The sequence below is a fragment of the Dama dama genome, chromosome 20 (assembly GCF_033118175.1).
Source record: "Dama dama isolate Ldn47 chromosome 20, ASM3311817v1, whole genome shotgun sequence".
In the NCBI taxonomy this organism is placed as follows: domain Eukaryota; kingdom Metazoa; phylum Chordata; class Mammalia; order Artiodactyla; family Cervidae; genus Dama; species Dama dama.
In genome coordinates this window covers 27,364,091-27,385,267 of record NC_083700.1, presented here as the reverse complement: position 1 = coordinate 27,385,267, position 21,177 = coordinate 27,364,091, and the positions used below count along the sequence as shown (strand labels likewise).

The following is a 21,177-nucleotide window of genomic DNA, read 5'->3' as shown; positions in this document are numbered from 1 at the left end:
ACTAGTAGTAAGGCTAAACTAACCCTGGAGTAAAGTTACCTGCCATAACAAAGATCTCAAAATCCTTAAAAGATTGATCTCTTTTTTGAAAAAAAAAATGTGTGTCTATGTGTGTGTGTCTATGTGTGTGTGTTTATACATTGTCTGTTTGTCTGAGATTCAAGATTAACTAGGTGTTTCTATTTGCTAAATCTGGCTGGCAACTCAAGATAAAATGTACAGGCATATATCAGAGATATTAAATTCCAGACAGGTTAAATTCCAGACTGTCAAAATAAGGTGACTATCACAATAAAGCAAGTCACATGAATTTTTTGGTTTCCCAGCCCATATAAAAGTTATGTTTATGCTATACAGTAGTCTATTAAGTATGCAATAATGTCATGTCTAAATATATATATACCTTATCTTCCCTCGGGGCTCAGATAGTAAAGCATCTACTTGCAACGTGGGAGACCGGGTTCGATCCCTGTATCAGGAAGATCCCCTGGAGAAAGGAATGGCAACCCACTCCAGTATTCTTGTTTGAAGAATTCCATGGACGAAGGAGCCTGGTGGGCTATAGTCCACGAGTTGCAAAGAGTTGGACATGACTGAGCGACTAAAACACACACACACATACCTTAATTTTAAAATGCTTTATTGCTAAAAAATAATAACTATTATCTGAGTCTTCAGTGAGTAGCAATCTTTTTGCTATAGTAACATAAAAGATCACTTGATCACAGATCGCTATAACGAATATAATAATTATAAAAACTTGAAAATACTGTGAGATACTGTGAGAATCACCAAAATGTGACATAGAGACATGAACTCATCAAATGCTATTGGAAAATGGCACTGAGACTTTTGCTCAATGCAGAGTTGCCATAAACCTTCTATTGTGAAAAGCTCCATGTCTGTGAAGTACAGTCAATTGAAATACAATAAAGTGAGGTATGCCTTACTGTAGTTACAGAAGATGTTAATATCAAGGAAGGCTGAATGAAGGAGACATAGGAACTCTGCACTCCCTTTGCAACTCTTCTGCAAATCTAAAATTATTTCAAAATAAAAGTCTAAACAAGTAAGTTTATAAAAGATTTTTAATTACATGAGAAAATGTTAAAAAAAAGCAGGAAATTTACATGTGTGCTCATTATGGTATTATTTATATATTTTTAAATGAAATTTATCCTTAAAGGGTGAAAAACATTGAAAGGAAATATATAAATATTAACAGTGGTTATAGGTGGATGATTATATAGTATTTATTTTCTTTTTTATACTTTTTAGACTTCTAGCTTTTGTATAATAAGCATACATTACTTTTAAGAATTAAAACAATTTAAATAGTTTAAAAAAAATCAAGCTTATCTGTAGGTAACTTAACCGCCTGCCCATATAAAGCCTATCACTCTTTTAGGGAAGATAACAAAATCTAGAATATAATGTTCACATTGCCTAACATCTAAGAAGCAGAGCAATGTTTCTCCTAACCAGAAGAAAAAGCAGTCCACAGAAATATTAAAAATGGGATCATGGTGAAATTTTCTTTTTTTTTTTTTTATTAGTTGGAGGCTAATTACTTCACATCATTTCAGCGGGTTTTGTCATACATTGATATGAATCAGCCATAGATTTACACGTATTCCCCATCCCGATCCCCCCTCCCTGAAATTTTCAAAAAAAGAAATTTAAGGGAATTCTTTGGCAATCCAGTGGTTAAGACTCTGTGCTTTCATTCCTGGAGCTCAGGTTCGATCCCTGATCAGAGACCTAAGATCCTGCAAGCTGTGTGGTACAGCCAAAAAAAAAAAAAAAAAAAGGAATTTAAGCAGTTATTATAAATATATTGAAGAATTCAAAGTAAAACATGAAGATAATGAAGACATAAATGGAAACTACAAAAATAAAGAAACCTCTAGAGCTGAAAATACAAATATCTGAAGTGAAAAATTTGCTGGTTGGACTTACCAGCATAATCAATACCACAGAAGAAAAGATCAATGAACTTGAAGACATAGCAATAAAATCCATCCAAATTGAAGCACAGACAGAAAGATGTTTTTCAAACAATGAGCAGAGTCACAGTGCCCTTTGGGATAACATTATAACTAACATACATTCAATTGGAGTTCAGAAAGACAAAAAAGGGCATTTCAGTCAAAAAATATATTTGAAAAAATAGTGGCCAAATTTTTTAAAAATTTGATAAAAACTATAAGCCATGGATCTTAAAATTTTAATAAACTCAAGAGAAGATAAATATAAGGAAAATCTCAGCAAAACACATCATAATAAAATTATTGATGGCTCCCCTGGTTGTCCAGTGGTTAAGAATCTGCCTTGCAATGCAGGGGACATGGATTCAATCCCTGGTCCAGGAAGATCCCACATGCCCTGAGGGCAACTAAGCCTGTGTGCCACAGCTACTGAAGCCTGAGTGCCCTGTAGCCCATGCTCTGAAACAAGATAAGCCACTGCAAACAGAAGCCCACGTGCCACAGCTAGACAGTAGCCGCCTCTCTCTGCAACTAGAGAAAGGCCATGCATAGCAATGAAGACCCAATGCAGCCAAAAATAAATATATAATACATATTTTTTAAATTCTTTTAAAAAATTATTGAAAACCAATGGTAAAGTGGAACTCTTTGAGGTAGCCACAGAAAGAGATACATTGTATACAAGAAAACAAAAATAAGGCTGGCAGGCTGACTTCTTGTCAAAAACACTGCAAACCAGAAGACAATGAATGACATCTTTAAAGTACTGAAAAAAAATTAAAACTTACAATCTAAAATTCTACATCCAGGGGGAATAGTGTCCTTCATAAAATGAAGACAAAATAAAGACATTTTCAGGCAAACAAAAGCTGGAGAATTTATCATCTGTAGTAGTAGACATACAAGAAATGTTAAGGTAGTTTTTAGTGGAAGGAAAACAATACTAGATAGAAATTAGGAACCACACAAGGGAATTAAGAGCTGCTCTAGAATGTAAGCATGTGGATTAATATGAGACATTTTTCCTTATTTTAAGACTACTTTAAAAGGTAATTGACTGTCTAGCCACAAAATAATAATAATGTAGTCTAAGATTTATAACAAATGTAGAAAAATTTAATGAAAGCAATAGCACAAGGGAGGAGAAAGGAAAATGGAAGTAGTTTGTAACTTCTTATATTAACATGAGGTAGACTGTGACAAGTTAAAGATGCAGACTGTAAACACAGAAACCAGTTTTAAAAAGAATAACCAAGAGGTATACCTAAAAACAAAAAGAAGAGATAAAAGAGAATATGTAAAAACAAAATAAACCTCAATCAAATAAGGGCAGAAAAAAAAGACCATATGGGATGAATAGAAAACATTAGGATCATAGAATTAAACTCTACCTTACTGAAATTACATTAAATGTAAATGTTTCTAACAGTCCAATTACAATGCAGAGATAGTCAGAACAGATTAAAAAGCCAAAATCCAACTAGATACCACCTGTTAAAATCGCATTTTAAATAAAAAGACACAGATAGGTAAAGATAAAAGGTGAAAAAGATATACCATGCAAATATGAATCTGAGGAAAATGTCTGCAAAACATGTAGCTGATAAGGGACTTGTTTTCAAAAACAATGAAATTCTACAAGTTATTCATAAGAAGAGAAACAACCAGATTAAAAACATTCAGATGGCAAAGAAACACATGAAAAGATACTCTACATGATTAGTCTCTAGAGATACACAGACTAAGACCACATTGTAATTCTACTACAGACTCACTAGGATAGCTTAAGTTAAAAATTCCTGACAAAACCAAGTGTTGGCAAGGGTGTAGAAGAACTGAAACTCTTGTATGTTTCAGGTAAAAATGCCAAATAATATATTTCAAAATGTTATCTAGGAAACAGTTTGGGAGTGCCTTATAAATTTAAACATAAACCTAACATGTGATCTAATAATATCACTCTCAGTCATTTTCCCAAGAGAAAAAAAAATGTCCATATAAACACTTACTTGCAAATGTTCATAGTAACTATGTTCATAATAGACAAAAAACCTGAAAAGAACATAAGTGTGCATCAGCTGATGAGTGCATAACAAATTGCATTATATCTATAATGGAATACTGCTCAGCAATTAAAAAAAAAAGATGAACTGCTGACACATACAATAACATGGATGAATCTCAAAAGCATTATGCTATGTGAAAGGATCCAGACATGTAAGACTATATCTGTATGATTCAATTTATATGACATTTTAGAAAATGTAGAACTATAGTGATAGAAAGCAGATCAGTGGTTGCCAGCGACCAGGGTGCAGAGGAAGGAGACTGACCTCAGAGGAGCATGGGAAACTTCTGGAAGAAGAAATAATTTTTATAATGATTGTGGTGGTTGTGGTTGCATAACTGTCTAGATCTGCAAAAACTCATCAAACTGTGTATTTAAACTGGTCAATTTTATTATATGTCATTTATTCAATTACAATAAATGACATCTCACTAAATCTTAAAAATAATAAAAAGAAAATGAAAATCAAACAAAGCAAACCAAAAAATCCCATAATGAGAAGAAAGCTAAAATAGCTATATTAATAGAAGAAAAAGAAAACCTTTCCAAGAACAGCTCCCCTTCAGAAGACCTCCCCTCACATCTCATTGACCAGATTTTCCTCATGTTCATGCTTAAACCACTTCCCTGGTGGCTCAGACGGTAAAGCATCTGCCTACAATGCGGGAGACCTGGGTTCAATCCTTGGGTTGAGAAGATCCCCTGGAGAAGGAAATGGCAACCCACTCCAGTACTCTTGCCTGGAAAATCCCATGGACAGAGGGGCTTGGTAGGCTACAGTCCATCGGGTCGCAAAGAGTCGGGCATGACTGAGCGACCTCACTTTCACCTTCATGCTTAAACCAATCACTGACAAGGGAATGATATTTATGAAGCTTAACCGTGGAGCTCTGGAGATCTCCTATCATAGAGCAATCAGGAATTACCTATCAGACCTGAGGGGATGGAGGCAGTCTCCCATAAGGTATATGGTTCAGTAGAAGTGGGTGGGCCCCTTAACAACAGTGAGGTTCTGTTAGAAAAAGAGGAAGGGCGGTGTATTACTTATGGTAACTGTAGCAGCTGTAACAAGTAAGCCCTCAAATTTCAGTGACTAAACACCTTCAAAGCTAATTCCTACCTAGCCTGGCAGGACAATACAGATGTTCCTGGTTGCAGGCAGCTTTCCTCCATGGGGAGATTCAGGGACTCTTATTTCTTCCCCATCTTGTGGCCCTGTCACCTTAGGTATCTGCTTCCATCTAGCAGATGAGGGAAAGAGACTGTAAAGAACCCACAGAATTACCTCAACTGCTTCCCTCAAAGTTACATGTGGAATTTCTGCTCATACTCACTCAACACATAAACACTTGGAAAGGGAGCTAGAAATATAGTCCCTGGCAGGAGAGCTGATTCCCAGTGATAACTCCACACTGTGGAATGTCACACACATTTTGGTGGCAAGCTGGGTGTCCGCTCTGGTGGGGGTGGGGGATGGGGGCACTCACTGTTGAGAGACAAATCAACAGTTTCTACCACAGAAATGTTATTTATGCTGTCTCAGTTATGCCCCAAACAATATTATTTTTGTCCCCATCTTACAGATGTGGAAAAAGACCCAGAGAGGTTAAATAATTTGTGTCAGGTCAGAAGGGTTTGTAAGTGGCAGAGCGTGAACGTTCATCTATGCTGTGTGACTCCAATTTGGTTCCTACATCACCTGAAAAAACCCATCACCACTTCTTTCTTTATTGTTTGACTCCTGGTGCTTCTGGCTCAGATGAGTGTCAGAAGGAAAACTTTTAAGAATGGACCACACAGGTGAGGAGCAGGTGTCTGCCGTACACCCACCAAGTTCTTTTTTGTCACCGTATTTTAGACTGTGGAAATGCTACACCAGCCCCTCTTTTCTACAGTAATGTTGACCCATGTCTGGGCAAATAAGAAAAGTTTAGTACAAGCAGGGCTGTTCAAATAAATCCTAACTCATTTGTCAGCAATAAGTAGTTCTCATGACAACCCCCACTCCTTCTCCACAAAATACAATGTTTCGCTCTTTTCTCTTTCTTATACTAGCATGCAGTGCCTGAGTTTGTATGCTCAGTCCTGTCCGATTCTTTGCGACCCCACAGAGTGTAGCCCTTGAGGCTCCTCTGTCCATGGGATATTCCTGGCAAGAATACTGGAGTGGGTTGCCATTCCCTTCTCCAGGAGATCTTCCCAACCCAGGGCTTGAACTCGAGTCTCCTGTGTCTCCTGCATTGCAGTCAGATTCTTCAGGGAAGCCCAGCCTGCAGTGAGAAGTGATCAGATCTTACTTTTGGTTTTCATCATAATCTTTGACCACGCCTGGCATTCTGTATGTCACACTCGTACCCAAGATGGCAGCAGAAGTGTGGTGTTGAAGGAGAAAGGATGTACAGGCAAAGGAGAGGGCTGACAGGAAGCTTTCCCAATTTATTCAAATGGTAGTACCATCCGCATCTAATTTTTTAAATTAAAAACAAACACAACATTTTCCCTATGCTGCCACTGTGAGATGAACAGGGTGGAGGAAGAAAATACTAAATGAGTTCCTCCTGACTCAAAGTCCTTGGTACGTTACCTGAAAATGTGTTTACTGAGGATGAATTTCTTCTGCTCGAGGAGAGAGACTCATTCCAGCCATTCACCTCTTTAATCAGAGCTCAAGAACTTTCCAAGTTAATTTATTTTAAGCAATTTCCTCCTGGAAGCCCAGCACAGAGGTGGTCATACCCTCCATTTGAAGTGCTAATAACTCACATTGTAACTCCAGTCGGCTCCCTCGTCTGCATTTGGCATATTTTGTGAAATCATTTTAATATTCCATAATCACTTTAATACACGGTGTAATCTTGAACAAGTCACTTAGGCTCTCTGGGCCTCAAATGCCTCATCTGTAAAATGAGGGGGTTAGAGTAGATAGTGGTTTTGGATCATTTTTCCTTCAAATAAAACTTTTACGTGGTGTTCCAATAGGTAAGGGATAAAATTACACCAGCTCTAGTTGGAGCGGAAGCCTTTACTTAACAGGCCTACCAAGTGTCAAATACCTTGCTGGGTGCTGGGTGAGTAGAACACAGCTTCTTTTCTCATTCTGATGGGGGAGACAGAGGTAAATATAGGACAGCTGTGCAACCACAGACACATTCAAATCCAGGGCCAGAGGGAGGCACAGGGTATGGGTGGGTGGGGGACAGAAGCCTGGGGGAACGGAGGCGGGGGGGGGGGGGGGGGGGGGCTGTCGCCAAAGCAGATGGCCCGAGTCACAGTGCTGGGGCCCCTCCCGTGGTTTCCACACAGCCACGGGGGTGCAATTCCGTGCATGCTGCCAGCGGCCTAGCCTAAGCACACCTGCATCTGTCCAGCTGCCTGCGTCAGGACTCTGGGCTCAGAAGCTGCAGAGGCGTCTCAGCTGTCAAGACCTGAGGATCAGAGGGTCAATGCCTGAGCCTTCTGTCCCCTAGAGGACGGTTCTGAGGCACAAGGGACACAGAGGGCCCGCGGCAGGGCCTCCTTGAAGAACACACTCTTCTCTCTCTCTCCTTCCCTGACTTGCCCCCCTGCTCCGGGAGTGCTGCTCTCTGAGAGCACTTCCCAGTTCAGCCACTCACACCCAAGTCAACATCTCAAGTTTTGCTTTCAAGGGAACCTAACCTAAAGGGGTGGCCATGTGCTGCCGTGTGAGAGTGCAGAGCTGGGACAGGACAGCAACAAACACTGATAAATGAGAAGCCGCGGAGTCGATCAGGGGCTGGCTGGACCGGCACACTGGAGCTTGAGCTGTTGTCTGCATGAAATCTGGGGTCAACTACCGTCCATCTGCCCAGGACGCTCTCAGACCACTTCAACCCTCCAACCCTTGTGTGCTTGGAGAGAGCAAGCTCATTCTAATATTTGCTAATCAGGGCAGACGAATCAACAGTGCACTTTTCAAGGGTTAGCAGAGGAGAGGCCACTTTCAGCTGCTCCTGAAAACGGTGTCCTTTCTCAGGAGCTCCCGAGACTCTGATGGGTTGCTGTGCCCTCCTCATCCCACCAGTGCTCAAGTTGAAGGGCGGCTGACACAGGTAAATCACTGGCCAGCCTTTCCCTGGAAGCAGAGTTCATTCCTTGTGATTATTACCTCATTGTATTTAATCTGCAAATGAGGAGTTAGAATTTAAAATGTGTCTTGAAGAGCAGGAGGTGTGGAATAGAATTTTACAGTAGGGAGGATAGGAAACCACTTCCTATGTTGTGCCCCTGCCTGAACATAATAAAAGAAATGAAAATGAAAAAAGGTAAAATGAGGGGAAGGGAGTTCCTTTCCCTTGCCAATTATAGTGGCGAGATAAGGAGGAGCTGACAGTGAGGCAATTCAAAATTCATGGTGGAAGTCCTATTCCTGTCTGCTAGAGGAAGGCCACAGATTGGACCATAAGCTTTCTAGCCACTATCATGAAAAGGAAAACTGCCAGTTACAATATTTACAAAGTCCATAAGGGAAAGATGGAGGGCAGGAGGAGAAAGGCATGACAGAGGACGAGATGGTTGGATGGCATCACTGACTCAGTGGACATGAGTTTGAACAAGCTCCAGGAGACGGTGACAGGGAAGCCTGGGGTGTTGCAGTCCATGGGATTGCAAAGAGTCAGACACGACTGAGCGACTGAACATCAACAACAGAAGTAGAAGGAAACCGGTCGCTGAGGTAGAGCACAGTCTTTGTAGCACTAAGACCACGGTAAAATTTCTCCATGGGTCCTAAGCAGAGAGGCTGCTGCCGGAAGTGGTGAAGCGCGTCTGTAAACCTGTCCTTAGGGCTGCTCCTTAGGACGTCCCTCAATACAGACTGATGGCATCGTAACAAAACTGCAATTCACCTCTATGGGGGTGATAGTAGGACAGGGCCAGGTGTCACACTCGCTGATGGTCTACTTAATTCATAATTCAGGGGTAGGTTCTCAGGGTATCTAAAGGAACATAGAGACTGCATTCACATCAGGCAATCTTCCGTAAATATTGTTTCATGCAGCTGAGCTCTTAAAAGTATCGGGCAGAAGAAAGTTTGAAATCATCATCTGGATGGTGGCTGGTCCAGGTGTCTGGTTAAGCACAAAAGCACCTGCTCTAGCCATCCATCAGCCCACCTGGGGCGGGTCTGACATCCTCCTGCGAAATGCTGGGGCCAGCCCCAGACACTCACCGTGACTGGGATGCAGACCTCCACGATTTCCGTGGGCAGATGGCCAAGATTCTCCTTGGAAAGTCACTTCATATTCTTTCTAACTCAGAGGCAAATGGGTGATCTAGGCCCCACAAGCTTTACGTCATAAAGCACGGATATAGCAATTTTAGACCACACAAAAAAATATTGAAGCAGGGACCCCAAGCTGGCTTCTGCCACAGGGAAAGAAAAGCCATTCAGTAAAGTGTCCCTGAAGTGGTTTGCTGTCAAAATGCCACTCCCCACACACCTTCCAGGAGAGACAAATTTACCAAAAAAAGTACCTCTCTACTAAATGACTTGCAGAGGGCGATTATGAGCTACGAAGTGGATGAAAATGGGAAGCTGTCTACAAAAATGGTGGCTTGGTTTTAAAATCACTAATCAGAATCCCCACATAGAGTAGGTATGTAGCAGGGGTAGTAATCCTCTTGTTGTCTTAGTTGTTCAGTCTTGACCGACTCTGCGAGAGCATGGACTATAGCCCCTCAGGCTCCTCTGCCCACATGGTTTTCCAGGCAAGAATACTGGAGTGGGTTGCCATTTCCTTTTTCAGAGGCTCTTCCTGACCCAGGGTTTGAACCCAGGTCTCCTGCATTGCAGGCAGACTCTTTACCCTCTGAGCCACCAGAGGTCTAGTTTTGTGCAAAGCTTCCACAGACTTTGCTCTGTTCTCTAACTGCAAGGGCACACACCAGCCCAGCCCTAAGGGGTGGAAGTTCAAGAAAAGGAAACAGCGGGGACAAAGACTGAACTTTGGAAGAGGAACTAGAGAAGACAGTAGGCTGGATTGAGATAAATCACACAATCTTGAGGACTTCCTTCCAAGGCAGCTTGTCTGGGTCCCCACCCCATACAGTAATCCCCTCACAGCCCCCCTTACAGGTAGGCACGTAACTTTTCACTGAACGGTTTTTAGGGAGAAGAGGATAACACCGAACAATTAAGCTCCCCTCATCACTGATGACTAACTGCTAATGACAAATGATGCCAGTTCAGTCTCTAAGCAATCTTTGCCCAGTGACTCAACATAACACCCGAAGCAAGTCTATTCCTCCTTTGAAAGGCAAAACTTCCACATAATCCAAAGATAACTACTCAGAGCTCCCTGTTGTCTTCTCCAAGTCTTCCAGAAGAGCCTATTTCCATATAAGGTAACACCTCTCTGGATGAGGGTTGCCAGACTTAGCAAATACAAATGTGGGATGTCCAACTGAATTTGAGTTTCAGATAAATAAGGAATACTTTTTCAGTATAAGTATGCTTCATGTAATATTTGGGATGTATTTACACTGAAGAAGTATTCCTTATTTATCTGAAACTCAAATTCAACCAGGCATCTTGTATTTTAGGTAGCAGCTCTACTCTGGTCACATTTTAGTTTGCAAATGTTTTTGAAAGGTAGTGCCTAGAGCTTAAGGCATTTTTCCATTTGAACCTTCAAGCAGAGCTCAAGGTGGGTGAGAAAGTCTGATGGAGGAACAGTGGTAAGGGGAAAGAAGGGGGACCCCCTCACCCCTTGACCCGCTCCCCATTACCCTCACCCATGCTTCTGTGTGAAGAACAGGGTAAAGTGCCTTCCAGTGAAGGCAGAAAGCCCCCTCCTGGCATACCATCTTGGGACCAGGGCACAAGTTCAGGCCAGGTGGGCACCTTTGGGTACCGTCATGCTTGGCAGCCTTAACTTGGTAAAGCATCTCCTCCAACATCCCTAAGCCCCCTCTAGCTTTTTCCAACTTCTGTGATGTGGCCACACTTCCTTCCCGTAATGGACTCTGCTGTTTCTATTCATTGTTGGAGGTATTTTCAGCCCGGATGATAGCATATTGGCACAAAACTACACACAATAACTGGGGCCTCTCTCTCCACTTACCTCCCCTTCAATTTCCTTTGCTCTTCTGGCATCAATCTTCTCCCCTCCCTTTACAGCATTCCAGGTCTTTTGATACATTAAACTAGATTATAAACTCCTCTAGGGCAAGGGCTATGCATACTCTTAATATAGTAATAATGCCTCACTTTTGCAGAAAGCTTTTATTGCAAAAGCCTTGTCTCATTCCATTTTCTTATTTTTCTCCTCACACTTTCACCCCAGTGTCGCTGCAGGAGCAAATGTTTGGAAGTCACTCCTGGTCTGGAATCAGGGCCAGTTCTAGACATCGAAGGACACTTTCTCTGTTATCTCCCATTTTGGTCTTTGAGGCCAGAGTCACAAAGCACAGCCTTTGGCAGGACTATACTTAACCCATTCCAGGCAGATAAGACCCCTTTCTGTTTTTGAAACTTGTCAGATGGGCATTCCACAACTTCCCTCATGGCCTCACTGAATGACTTTCACTCATCAGGAAATGAAGGCTTCCTCTCCCCCACCCCTACCTTTCTAACTTGTAATTCCATTCTCTAATTCTATGATTAAATCTTAAAGTTCTTTTTGATTAGTAATCCCCGTGTTTAACTTCAAAAGGAGAAATAGACACCTGGAACCAATACAAAGGAAACGTAGTGAAAATGATTAGTGCAATGTAATGTTGCTATGGAACATACTCTTTTGCTGACCATTCTGCTAAAGTAGCTTCAGGGTCACAGAGAGAGGCAGAGAGAAAGTGAGGGAGGGAGAGAGAGAGAATGGGCTGATGGAGGCAGCAAAGGTAACACACAGGGTCTGGGTGAATCTTAGGATAATCGGGAAATTCATTCTTTGGGACCTTTTGACATTTGCATGTTCACCTTTAAAACAGTAAGGCGATTTTACTGATCTCAGCAGGAAAACCTGTTAGAAGTGAGAGTGTAGGACCCTCAGGGGTTTTTAGGGGCAACGCCTGCAGACAGATCCCTGTAATCAAGAGACAGTAATGGTTGGCTGTTGTGACCAGAGCCTCTAAGGGTCTCCGTGATCTGGCAGGAAACCTACAGAGGGGGGACTCCCCTCCTTGGGGATGGGTGTGGATCAGAGTTGCTGCAGAGTGAGCCTTCCTGCCCCAGGCAAGCCTACAGACTAAGCAGACTGAGAACAATTGGTTGGGGCAAAAGCCTTACCTATACATGGGGTTACTCACTCTGGAAAATATTAATAAAAGCCATTCATAATGAAAGCATCATCAGATTCCAGAGTTATGACTTAACACATTGTGTTGGTCTGTTTCAGGTGCTATGTTCCTCTAGCTCGAAACATATTTTATCTTTTGGTAGTCAGGGCTATGAAAAGGGTGTGGTGCTATGTCCAAGCACCTGTAGTTATTAATTTAGCCTCATTTTCTGCTACATAAACGGTTATCTAGGGCTGACTCTCATGACATAACACAACTGACTACCCACTGCCAAGAGACCATCCACTTTTGTCCTCATTGTACTGGCCCTGCCTGGAAAGTCTTATTTCTTCTTTCCATTTCAACCAACTACTGCTGTTTCAATGACTGTAAGGTGCACCATTAATTTAATAACATCTGGGGGTGGGGAAGGGAGGAGAGAAGAATCCCTTCCACATTGAATACACAATGTCTATTGTGGGTTCATCCGTCCACCTCACAGCTAGAGACCTGCTGGTCATTCAAGACTCGGTTCACAGTCATCCCCACTGAGCTGTTTTGGACAAGCTTCCTCAGGACTGACCACTCCCTTGTGTCACAACTGCATCTGGCTGTCACACCTACTGAGTCAGGAGGCACAGACTCTAAGCACCTCAAGGGCAAGAGCAGTTATATTTACCTCTGTTTTCCCAGGCTCCAGCCCAGTAAGTGGCATTAATTCACTCCACAAATATTTACTGAAGACCTACCGTGTGCCAGGCACACTTCCTGACTTGCACTTTGTTAAACAAAAGAGTTTTTAGCAAACATCGACTCTACAGTGATGTGAGAGACATAAAATGAGCACATGACAATCTCTCTCTTCCACTATTAGACAGAGATGGGAGCACTGTGTCTGCTGTCAGCTTGAGCTGATATGACAAATATCATGAACTGGGTGGCTTAAACAACAGACAATTATGTCTCCCACTTCTGGAGGCTGTGAAGTCTAAGATCAAGATGCTGGCCCATTCAGTACCTGGTGAGGACCCTCTCCTGGTTTGCAGACAAATGCCTTCTTCCTGGACCCTCACCCGGCATAGATAGAGGTATAATGCCTCTCACGTCTCTACTTATAAGGGCACTAATCCCATGCAGGAGGGCTCCATCCTCCAGACTGAATTACTCCCTGAAGTCCCCACCTCCAAATACCTTTGGAGATTAGGGCTTCAATTTATGAATTTGGTGGGGGACACAGTACATTCAGTGCATTGCATGGGCTAAACTGAATGTGACCAAGGGCCAGAATGTGTGCTTCAGATGTTAAGCACTGTGGGTAGTTAAGAAATGGAAAGATTTGAGCTTCCGGAGGGGTCAGGTCTTAGTCTTCTCTGTAGCTTCAGCATTTCTCAAGGCCTAACAAGAGGCTTGCATTTAAGGTTGATTGAATTAAATTGAAAGACTTCCCAGAGAAATTCTAGAGGATTCCATGGGATGGGAAATGCAAAGGAACTGCTAGGTGGGTGAATAGCATGAAGAAAGGCTTGGTGACAAAAATAAATTTAGAAGAATTTTTTTTAGCATGTTAAAACATATATAACCCTCTGTTGTTGTTTAGTTGCTAAGTATTACCTGACTCTTTGCGACCCTATGGACTGTAGCCCGCCAGGCTCCTCTGTCCATGGGATTCTCCAGGCAAGAATACTGGAGTGGGTTGCCATTTCCTTCTTCAGGGGATCTTCCCAACTAGGATTGAACTGGAGTCTCCTGCATTGGAAGGCAAATTCTTTACCACTGAGCAACTAGAAAGTCCCATATATAACACAGAATCTACCATTTTAACTGTTTTTAAAGTCTACAGTCCAATGGCATTAAGTACATTCACATTATTGGCCCATCAGGGACTAATTTTTAAGTCTCTTGCAGATGTGTTCATACCTGGCTAAAGACACTTTTGTTAGTGGAAATAAGAAACACTTGTTAGTGGAAATAACGATGTACTGGAGTAAAAGCAATGTTCCTCTCCCAGTTGGGGCAGTTTCCCATTAACATCTGTGATTTGTTTTGCATATATTAATGAGGGGGACACCAGTGCTGTGTTTGAATTATCCTTGAGAAGTTTTAAACAATGAACACTAAAAATTTTCCCCTAATACTGGGTCATTTGTATTCAAATTAAAAGCACAAAGCCCCATTGTGGGGGGAAGAAAAGAATCTTTATTGGCAACCAGTTCTGTCCACTTAAAGCAATAAATAAAAAGTTTAAAGAGTACATTCCATATGAAGTACTGAAGCTATTAATACACTTGGGTTCTGAGCGTCCGCATCGCCCCCCCACCATGGGTCTATTTGTGGGAAGAGTTAATCAGTGCCATAGGCACCCCGGAGAAGGAAGGAAGGAGGTGGGCGAGGGGAGGCGAGGCCTACCCAACCACAGGGCAGTGAGCAGAGCCTGTGAGATCTGGGTTTTGGTCTTGACACTTCGCTGTGAATCTTCGGGCAAGGCACCCAAACACTTCACGCCTCTGCACCTTGGAGGCTGGAATCCCCGGAGTTTACAGTCCTTTCATCTCTTTCAGTCCTATCTGGACAATATTTAGCCAAGTCCTAGAGGCTGTTTGGTGGGTGCTTACTTCGGGACGAGTGGGTGACCGTGCGGGGAGTTAGCTGAGGGACCCGGAGGCCCACGTGGGGACTCCAGAGTGGTGGGACGCCGGGTGGCCCGGAATGGCGCTCAAGCAATGGGATTTCCAGACGAGTCTTTCCAAGGCCAACTTTTAAAGGTCGGAGGAAAGTTTGTGGCGGGGCGAGGGCCCCGAGGGGGTAGAGCTGGGTGGGCTCCGACGCCTCCTCCCCTTTAAGCGGGTGGTCCCAGCGCTGCCTCCGTTACCTGGAGCGGGGAGGGGCTTGGGAAAGTTTGTGTTTGTTGCTGGCAAAGCGCCGGATGGGAGGCGCGGGCGGGCGGGTGCTGCGGTTCTTCCCTCCCGCTTTCGGGAAGCGGTCGGGGCTGCAAGCTCAGCTCGGCGGGGCGGCCCTGGCGCCCGGCTCCCGGTGCCCGGCCGGCTGGAGGAGGCGGGCAGAGGCGGGCGGGAGCGGAGCGGAGCGAGGGGCGCACGTCCGCCCCAGCGCTGGGATTTCTCGGCTCGCGAGGAGAGCGGAGCAGGCGCGCGGCCCAGGCGGAGGAGCGCTGACTCTGGAGCAGCCGGAGCTGGAGGAGGAGGAGGAGGAGGAGAGGCGGCGGGGAAGGAGGAGGAGGGGGAGAGTCGCTCCCGCCCGGCGAGCATGGGGCGCCTGGCGCCGAGGCCGCTGCTGCTGGCGCTCCTGTCGCTGGGTGAGTGCGCGCGGGGCCCGGTGAGGCGCAGGGGGCTCGGCCGGGCGCGGGGGGACCGGCGGGGCGCGGCTTACCGCGCGCGGCCTGGAGCGCCGACGGGGCCGGGGCCGCTCCCGGGAGACCTGGCCGGGGTCCGCGGGCGGCAGGGCCCGGCTGGGGAGAGGGCGCGGGGCCGCCCGGAGCCGGGCTCGGGGTTCGAGTCGCCGTCCTGTAGGCCGAGCCTCGCCCCCATGTGCGGGGGGGAGTGGCCCGCGGCCGGCTTCCCCCGGCCCTCCCTACCTGTTAGTCTCCAGCTGCCGGCTCACCTTGAACTCCCGGCCCGGAAGGTGCCTGCTGTCCCGGCCTTAGTCCCGGGCTTGCGAGCGGAAATCTGCGGCTTTGATCTGCCCCGCCATGGCCGAGAGAGGCAGAACCGCGCTCCGCACACACTCCCCCGCGCCCAGCTGCCTTTCCAGGGAAGCGAGAGGATCCACCAACTTCCTTCTCCGAAGGTCACCGGGTGGCCCCGAGCGCTACAGTCGGAATGGGTGTGCGGGGCCCTCCGTTGTGTTAGTTATAACAAGCTCCTCTGCCTTAGTCTTCTCCTTCAGCCCCTGTAGAAGCTGCCTCGCTGCATATTTGCACACAAAGACCTGGGTGCCTTGGCTTCTTCAACTTTTCCTACCTGTTACTTTTCTCCCTTGCTGTCCCCTGTCTTCCACACTCTGTAAACCTCGGTGCCTCCTGATCCTTTGACCCAGCGCCCTCCATCCAACCCAAGGAATCTTTGGTGTTTCCCCCCGCCCCCATCTTCCATACACACAGACACCATCTTCACCTTGTATAATGTGGTTATATTAGTATAACCAAGTGGTTATCAGCCACAGAAATCATCTGCTTATTAAGTGCCCACCGTGGATCAGGGAGGCTGACTCTTAAAAACTGTTCTTGAAGCCTTTAGTCAGTGTCAACCAGAACAGAAGGAATCCTGTGACCTGCCTGGGGATTTTCTTCCTCACCCCTGGAGATGGCAGAACTGAATCTTTTATAAAGCCACACAGTGTGTGATGTCTATCCTAGCCAGGCCCCAGCTGCACACAGGCTAAGTGTGCACTGCACTTATGGTCAGAGGGTCCCAGTGGAGGCCTTTCATTGCCACTGCCAGCCTGGCATCAGGTCTCACGCTGTCCCCACCCCTGTTACTCCTGCTGCTGGTGGGGGCCCTCCTTTCTAGCTGCTACTGTGTTTTCTTCCTTCCCCTCTGAGGGGTTTTCTGGAACTTCCTCCCTAAGAGAGCTCACCCAACCACCACATTGCTTTAGATGCCACCAGGTGCAGAAAGCTTGCGCATCTTTGACTTGATTTTGTGGCATCTGTTCTGTGCTCTCAGATCCTAGTGCTTTTATTCTCTTCCTTTCACTCTGGGACCCTTGTAGGTTTTCCCTTTGTTGCACACCGCTGGTGATAGTCCACACCCATTACATAATTGGCTGATGTGTCTGGGTCAGGCAGGGCCACGGCCACTGGTTGCACTGATTGTGCACTGCATAACTCTAGGAACAACTCTAGGAGCTGCCATCACTTTCTGCCTGTGTGAATGACCCTCCCTAGAGTTGTGCAATTCACAACCCTGGCACTAGTTAAGTGGGTGGGGCCAGGTAGAAACTTGAAAAGAATGTCCTCGAGTAACCACGGTAAGAGGAAAAATGAGAAAGGTCAAAGAGACTAACAAAAGCAAAAACAGAAGTGGGGAAAGCCCGGCTTGGGGTAGCTTTGAGGTGTACCAGTCCACCCTGCCTGGCTGGATGTCTCGTGTCACCTATGCGCAGGGAATGTCTCTGGTGTCCAATGTTTTGCCCCCTAACAGTTACTGAACTTCGTGTTTGCGTGATAACTCTGCCATACCGAATCTCACTTGGTGTGGCTTCAGTTTGACCTCCCAGATGCCCTCCCTGTGATACTCTACGCTGTACTGATTCCTGCCACCCAGTATGTTGATAAGCTAGATCATCTTTCCTCTTGTATTGCAACCTGGGCATAGTCTTACTGTCACTTTCTTTGACCTCCACATTCACTCTGTCTCTCAACTCTGTCGCTTTTCCCATAGTGCAGACTCCAGCATCTTCTGTTCTTCCTTTATCTAAAGCTACTGTCCTCACCCCAGTTCTGACAGCTCCCCACACAGATCTGACATCTTCCTGTTTGACTTTTTCCACCGGCCTCCCTTCGGATTGTTTTTGGAGGTGCCACCTTGATTCCGTGGTCCCTTATGGTTTTCTTCTGAGGATGTTCTGCCCCTTGTATTCTCTCCCCCGCTACTTCTGTCTGAGTAGGGACTCTCATTCTGAGGACCTTGTTTGCTACCCTTTACGTTGAATGTATGTAAACCTTCTGGCCTTTCCATTTCTCATGATCTGGGAAAGTGTCTCCTGCTTCTCCACTCTTACCTGTCTATGTCCTTCCCCCTTAAAACTGCTTCCTCCATAAAGCTTCTCTAAATGAGTCTACCTATCACAATCACAGCAGAACACACTCAGCTTCAGGTTTTCACTTCCATGGCCTATGTCTGACCTGTCTTATCCATCCATTTAATACAGCACTTCTTGAATGCCCACTGTGTCAATAAGAGTGTCCCAGACAAATGACCAAGACATAGCATCTCACTGAGTGATCAGTTGGGATGGGCGGACAGTTAATAATAAGAGCTAAATACAAGCCAGAATGACATACCTGACATAGAAACCAGGTGCTGGTAGGAAGCAAGGAAGAGGATGATTAATTTAGACTTGGGATTGAGGTTGATTTTGCTGAAGAGGTGACATTTGAGCTGAGCCTTGAGGATAATTAGTATTTTGAGAGAAAGGATGGGAGAGGCTTCCAGGCTCCGGGGAAAGGCATCCAGTGTGGATGAGTAGAAAGGACATGGTTCATTCAGAAAGGGCAGGAAGTTCCATGAAACTGGAGGAGGGAGGAGGATACACTAGGAGGGCAAATTGGAAAACTGGGTCTGGGTTGGATTCTGAGAGCTGTTCTTGCAGTGCTGAAGTCCTTGCCATTTGGATGGGCTAGTTTGCCTTGTGGGTGCTGCCACACAACTGTGCTTCTCCCATCAGAGCACTTATTTATCTCACTGTGTGTGATTTTTCCTGCTCTGAATCCCCACTCTGATTATATCTCATGAGGCAGGGACAAGGTTGGTATTGTTTGCTGTAGTATTCCTCATACTGAGTGTCCGGTACAGAGTAGGTAAATACTGGCTGCCTGAATGAATGCATGTGTATATCGTTTTATCTGTGGGTTATGGTCTGCCATTGCAAATTCGCAGTGTGAGATTGATACAGCATGTTGATGTGTTTGAGGAGGTCAGTCCTAGTGTGCGGCATGAATTAGAGAGTGGGAGGTATGAAGACTGTGGAGAGGGATTAAGATACTCTCTTCATGTGCATCTTTTTGAAAAAAGTTGCAAAGCCATCAAAATAGTTTCTAAACAACAAAAACATTGCATCTGTTTTAAAATCCAAATTTCATAGATGGGTACTGTATTATTCTATTGGGTAGGCCGAATTGTTCTCACAAATAGACTGAAAGCACAGTGGTTCAAACAACAGAAGTGTCTTTCCTAGCCATTCCTGGGGGGCGGGGGAGTGGGTTGGGGATGTTTCCAGTGAAATGGTTGGGTGGGATTGCTGTTCCACACGGGCATTTTGAGCTCCCAGGCTGATGGTGGTTTTGCTGTCTTCAGCCTGTAGTTTCTAAGTTCACCTGGGTTGCCATCATCACCTTTCCAGCCTCGTAAATAGGGGGCTTCCCAGGTGGCTCAGTGGTAAAGAATCCGCCTGCCAATGCAGGAGACGCTGGAGATGCAGGTTTGATCCCTGGGTTGGGAAGATTCCCTGGAGTAGGAAATGGCAACCCACTCCAGTATTCTTGCCTGGAAAATCCCCTGGACAGAAGACCCTGGCAGGCTACAGTCCATAGGGTTGCAGAGAGTCAGACACAACTGAGTGACTGAGTGCATAGCACAAAGGGAAAAGAGCATGGAGGAGGCTATCTGGAGGCTTCCTGGGCTGAGCTCGGAAGTGGCTTCTATCACTTCTGCATACACTTCATGGCAGAAGATTTGGTCCAGGCCACACTAGCTGCCAGGGAGTCTGGGAAATGCAGAGGAAGCTGGTAGCAGGGTGCTAACCATTGGAAGAAGAGAAGAACAGATTTGGGGGACAGCTGGCTGTCTCTGTGTCACTTATAAAGAATATAAGGTAAATGGATGAGCGTGCCCACCCTCCCACTGCATATGCCTCCTCCCAGGCATAACCACTCATATAATGTACATGTGTCCATATACTAAATATTGTGTTTGATTTATATATACATCATTTTATTAATTTTTTTTTTTGTGGCTGTGCTGGCTCTTTGTTGCCATACAAGTGCTTTCTCTAGCTGTGGAGAGTGGGCGGGCTACTCCTGGTTGTGATGTACAGGCTGCTCAATGCGGTGGCTTCTCTTGTGGAGCCTGGGCTATAGGGCACACGGGATCGGTAGTTAGGGCTACTGAGCACAGTCTCAATGGTAGTGGCACACGAGCTGAGTTGCTCTGTGGCGTGTGGGATCCTCCTAGATCAGGGATCAAACCTGTGTCTCCTGCATTGGTAGGTGGATTCATTACTAGTGAGCCACCGGAGAAGCCCTGTTTGGTCTTTTTTCATAGCTTCTGCACAGAGTTCCACTCGGAACAGACCCAGAGTAATAATAGCTGCTATTTATAGCATGCATACCGAGCATCAGACTGTTGAATTCTCTCGACAACAGTTTGAGAAAGGTACTACTATTTTCTCCATGTTACAGATGAGGAAACTGCCAGCCAGAAAACTTAAATAACTTGTCTGGATTCATACAGCTAATCCATGGTCGAGCCAGGATTTGACCACAGGACCCAAATTTGGTCTCTGCTGAGCTAGGATTGACTGAGGTATGCCATCATCTTAGGCTGTGTACACTGCAAGATTAGTTTAAGTGAAAAAGGATGCAAGTGGTTTGACAGCAAACGTACAGTTACAAAGAGGAAGGTCTTGGGGTGAGTGCAGCCCAGGCAAGATTCCTGAAGGGAGGGGCCATGTCAGGATGCCCCTGAGCGATGTGGCAGCTCTATAATCCCTAAGGCATCACCACCCTGCTCTGAGGACAGGGACCAAACTGCAGCTTCCTCCAGAAAGTGCTGGAGGAGGAAGGCTGGCGGGAGGAACCCTAGTCAATCCGTCCAGCTCCATGGTCTTTGAAGTGCCGTGGCCTTCAGAGAGTCCTCAGCTCTCATTTTAGCCTTGTTAACAGAATTCCTGTATCTGCCAAGCTGATGAATGCCTACCCTGGCTATAATTATTCTTACTAGCCTGGCGAATAGGAACTCTAGTCATCGGCAATCATTCCTTACAAGGCAGTTGGGCTAGTCGGCATGTATAGGGCTAGTTTGTTGCTGTGCCGAGCTGCCGAGTGGATTTCTACCCTGTAGACTGAATGTACATTTCCATACTGGCGATGTGTCTCACGGTTGAAGAAGGTGTGTGCGTATCTGTCAGTGTACGGCTGTGTCTCACTTTATC

General features: G+C 45.4%; 1 protein-coding gene and 1 long non-coding RNA gene across 3 annotated transcripts in view; one reads left to right on the top strand and one right to left on the bottom strand.

Annotated features, from left to right (window-relative positions):
* Positions 1-1,527: 1,527 nt before the first annotated feature.
* On the bottom strand, positions 1,528-16,320 carry LOC133040849 (uncharacterized). 2 transcript variants are annotated; one of them, XR_009689044.1, is made up of 4 exons: positions 15,881-16,320; positions 13,903-14,037; positions 3,998-4,040; positions 1,528-1,776 (listed from the first exon to the last, which is right to left on the bottom strand). It is a non-coding gene; the product is annotated as an uncharacterized LOC133040849 (long non-coding RNA). The 2 variants fall into 2 exon arrangements; XR_009689043.1 differs by having other exon boundaries at positions 15,907-16,320.
* The window catches only part of PTGFRN (prostaglandin F2 receptor inhibitor), an 83,044-nt gene continuing 77,346 nt past the window's right edge, over positions 15,480-21,177 (top strand). Inside the window, exon 1 of the mRNA XM_061121062.1 lies at positions 15,480-15,601. Within this exon, the coding sequence (XP_060977045.1) occupies positions 15,553-15,601 (49 nt within the window). The 5' untranslated portion in view covers positions 15,480-15,552. The remainder of the gene's footprint in view (positions 15,602-21,177) is intronic.